This window comes from Nematolebias whitei, chromosome 5 (genome assembly GCF_014905685.2).
Source record: "Nematolebias whitei isolate Nwh7 chromosome 5, NemWhi1, whole genome shotgun sequence".
In the NCBI taxonomy this organism is placed as follows: domain Eukaryota; kingdom Metazoa; phylum Chordata; class Actinopteri; order Cyprinodontiformes; family Rivulidae; genus Nematolebias; species Nematolebias whitei.
In genome coordinates this window covers 4,296,139-4,299,829 of record NC_056502.1, presented here as the reverse complement: position 1 = coordinate 4,299,829, position 3,691 = coordinate 4,296,139, and the positions used below count along the sequence as shown (strand labels likewise).

The 3,691-nt window shown below is 43.9% G+C and overlaps 1 protein-coding gene across 1 annotated transcript in view; it reads left to right on the top strand.

The window, feature by feature from the left end:
• Positions 1–3,691, top strand: part of LOC119409234 (inactive phospholipase C-like protein 2) — a 44,405-nt gene that overhangs the window by 38,616 nt on the left and 2,098 nt on the right. Inside the window, exon 6 of the mRNA XM_037676079.1 lies at positions 3,316–3,425. Coding sequence (XP_037532007.1) covers positions 3,316–3,425 — 110 coding nt within the window. The remainder of the gene's footprint in view (positions 1–3,315; positions 3,426–3,691) is intronic.

The window sequence follows — 3,691 nt, the reverse complement described above, 5'->3', positions numbered from 1 at the left end:
CGCAGGTGGAAGAAGGAGGTTCTAGTAACGTTTTTAATGTGGGGGATAAAAGACATGTCCTGATCAAAAATAACACCAAGATTTTTAACATTAGAGCTGGAGGACAGATTAATGCCATCCAAGGAGGGAGAAAGACTGAAAAATTAATTCCTAAGGTGCTCAGGTCCAAAAACCAAAACCTCAGTCTTGTCTGTGTTCAACAGGAGAAAATTAAGGGTCATCCAGGTTTTTATGTCTTTAAGACATGCTTGTAGTCTAAGTAGCTGATTGGATTCATTGGGTTTAATAGACAAATATAATTGTGTGTCATCAGCATAACAATGAAAGTTTATCCCATGCTGTTTAATAACTTTACCTAATGGAAGCATATATAAAGTATAAAGAGTATTGGCTCAAACACTGAGCCCTGAGGAACTCCATGACTAACTTTGGTGTATGAAGATTTATTATTTACATTTACAAACTGGAATCTATCAGATAGATATGATTTAAACCATTTTAGAGCTGTTCCTGTAATCCCAACATCATATTCAAGACTCTGTAGTAAAATATTGTGATCAACTTTATCAAATGCAGCACTGAGGTCTAACAGGACCAGTAGAGACACAAGTCCATTGTCTGAGGCCATGAGAATATCATTAGTGACTTTTACTAGTGCTGTTTCTGTGCTATGATGAGCTCTAAACCCTGACTGAAACTCTTCAAACTGATTATTTCTTTGTAGATGTTCACGCAACTGACCTGCAACTATTTTCTCTAGATTTTTTAGATGAAAGTTAGATTAGATATAGGTCTATAGTTGGCCAGAATTTCTGAATCAAGATCAGACTTTTTAAGTAAAGGTTTTATTACAGCAACCTTGAAGCTCTGTGGTACATAACCATCCATTAAAGACAAATTAAGTAGATCCAAAATGTGGACATTAATTAGTGGAAATACCTCTTTAAACAGTCTGGTTGGGATGGGATCTAGCAGGCATGTGGATGGTTTGGATGAGGTTATTATTTTTGACAATTCAGAGCTCAACTGGACAAAAACTGTCCAAACATAAATCAGGCTCTTGTGAAATGTTTAAAGTTGCTTCATTTGACAGGGGACTAGAGATAGTAGAAGGAAGGATGGTTTGAATTTTCTCTCTAATTGAAATAATTTTATTCATAAAGAATCTCATGAAGTCATCACTACTTATAGTTGTAGGGACACATGGTTCAACAGAAATGGGACTTTTAATTAGTCTAGCAATAGTACTAAACAGAAACCTAGGGTTATTTTTATTCTCCGAGTAATATAAAGTTCTAGCTTTACGGAGAGCTTTTTTATATGTTAGCAGACTATCTTTCCAAGTTAAATAAAATTCTTCAACATTAGTAGAGCGCCATTTTCTCTCCTGGTTTCTAGATGCTGCTTTAAAGTACGTAACTCAGAATTGAACCAAGGAGCCAGTTTCCTCTGATTGATTACTTTCTTTTTCAGTGGATCAATTGCATTGAAGTTGTAAGATGATCAACTAGATGATCTAAGTCTCTGTTCTCTGATGCATTACTCTGCAAGACAGAGGAAAACATTGATGGAAGAGATTGTTTAAATTTGGTTACAGCATTTTCTGATAAGCACCTGCTGAGATGAAATTTACTCTCAGTGACTGTGTAGTCATTTAATGTAAACTCAAAGTTATTAAAAACTGGTCGGACAGAAAAGGATTTTGAGGAACTATTACCAAGTCCTTAATCTCTACACCATAGATCAGAACTAAATCAAGAGTGCGATGATAAGAATGAGTAGATGTGCAGACGTTTTGGGTAAAACCGAGTGGGTCTATTAAATTATTAAAGGCTATGCTTAAACACAGAACACACCGGCTTCAACAGGAAACGAGCTGAAATAACCGTTTCAGGATTTACCGGAGGCGACTTCAAAGACAGAAAAAATCCTGTGACGCCTGCAGTGGAAACCTGCTGAACGACACCAAAACAATCAAATCCCCAAAGCTGCGAGGTGATTTCACACGTCTCTCTCCCCACCTCGCATCAGGACGCTTGTTTCCATGGCAACAGCGTCGACAGGCTCCTCGACCTGCTCTGGTGGAAACGTCTGTTCTCAGAGGGTTTCCTGCAGAACTGTGTTCGAGTCGAGCGATCGGCCTGAGCTGCAGCCCGTCTGTGGTTCAGGTTCTGACCCGACATGAAACACGTCTGCACACCGTCATGCTCAGTCGTGTGTGTGTGTGTGTGGGGGGGGGGGGGGGGAGCTCCTCAGGCGATGAGTCCTTCCTGTTTGAAGCTGATCTACATATTTTCTCGTCTCATCCTTCTGGTTCTTGTCTGTGCGTTTGGGCCGGTGCAGGACGTTTCACTCACACTCAGATTAATGATGATGACGGAGCGCGCACGTTCGTTTCCTGCTTCACAGCAAGAGGAAGAACAGCAGACCGGTGCTTTACCTCACAAGAAAACGGATTTACATTTACAGAACCATCCATCTTGTTCTGGTCAGGTCTCGGGTTCAGCAGAGAGGTCCAGACATCTCTCTCCACAGTCAGGAGACACCGTCGCTGCAGTTTGTCCCGGGGTCTCCTCCCGGTCAGACGTGCCTGGAAAACCTCCCTGTGGAGGCGTCCAGGGCTTGAACCACCTCACCTGGTTCTTCTGGATGTGGAGGAGCAGCGGTTCTACTCGGTCTCTCCTGATAACTCCGGTCTCTAAAGGAGAACCTCAGAACCCTGCAGAGGAAACTCTTTCAGACCTTCTGGATCTGTGATCCTGTTGTTTCAGTCCCTACCAGAGATCACGATCATACCCGAGGGTAGGAACAGAGCTTCTCCTTGCAGCTCAGCTCCCTCTTCACTACAATGGACCGGCTCAAAGTACACATTACAGTGGACATCAATCTCACACTCCATTCCCTCACTCTGGAACAAAACCCTGAGATTCTTGACCTCCTCCACTCGAGGCAGAACCTCACCTCCAGCCCGGAGGACAGCCCACCCTATTCCAACTGAGGACCAGGATCTCACATTTGGAGGTTCTGATCCTCATCCCAGCTGTGACCCGCTCCATGAGAGCGAAAGAAAAGAGAGACAACAATGTTCCCACCAGTGTTTCTTTGCTTGTCTGTTAGCAAAATATCTCATGAACCACAGGTCAAATTTCAATAAAACTTGCAGAAACTAATCGTTGAGATTTGGAGTCGGCTCCGGTCAAGATGGCCGCCACAGCCAAACACAAAATTACATTTTAGCAGCAGAGACTGACCGCCCCCAAAATGTTCTGAGACTGTTTCAAGTCCGGCCTGACCTCGTCTGTCTCGTCTCCACAGCCATGGAGTTTCATGAGAACCTGCACGACTTGGCTGTGAAGGACGGGCTGAAGGGCAGGAAGCTGCACAAAGCTCTGGAGAGCTTCACCTGGAACATCACCATCCTGAAGGTAAGACGCTGCTGCCAACGGGAACTACAGTTTGTGTAGACCAGAGGTCCAGAGGTCTAGATTCAGGTCCAGAGGTCCAGAGTTGGGTCCAGAAGTCTGGATTCAGGTCCAGAGGTCCGGATACAGATCCAGAGGTTCAGATATGGATCCAGAGGTCGGGATTCAGGTCCAGAGGTCCAGATATAGGTCCAGATATGGATCCAGAGGTCGGGATTCAGGTCCAGAGGTCTGGATTCAGGTCCAGAGTTGGGTCCAGAGGTCCAGAT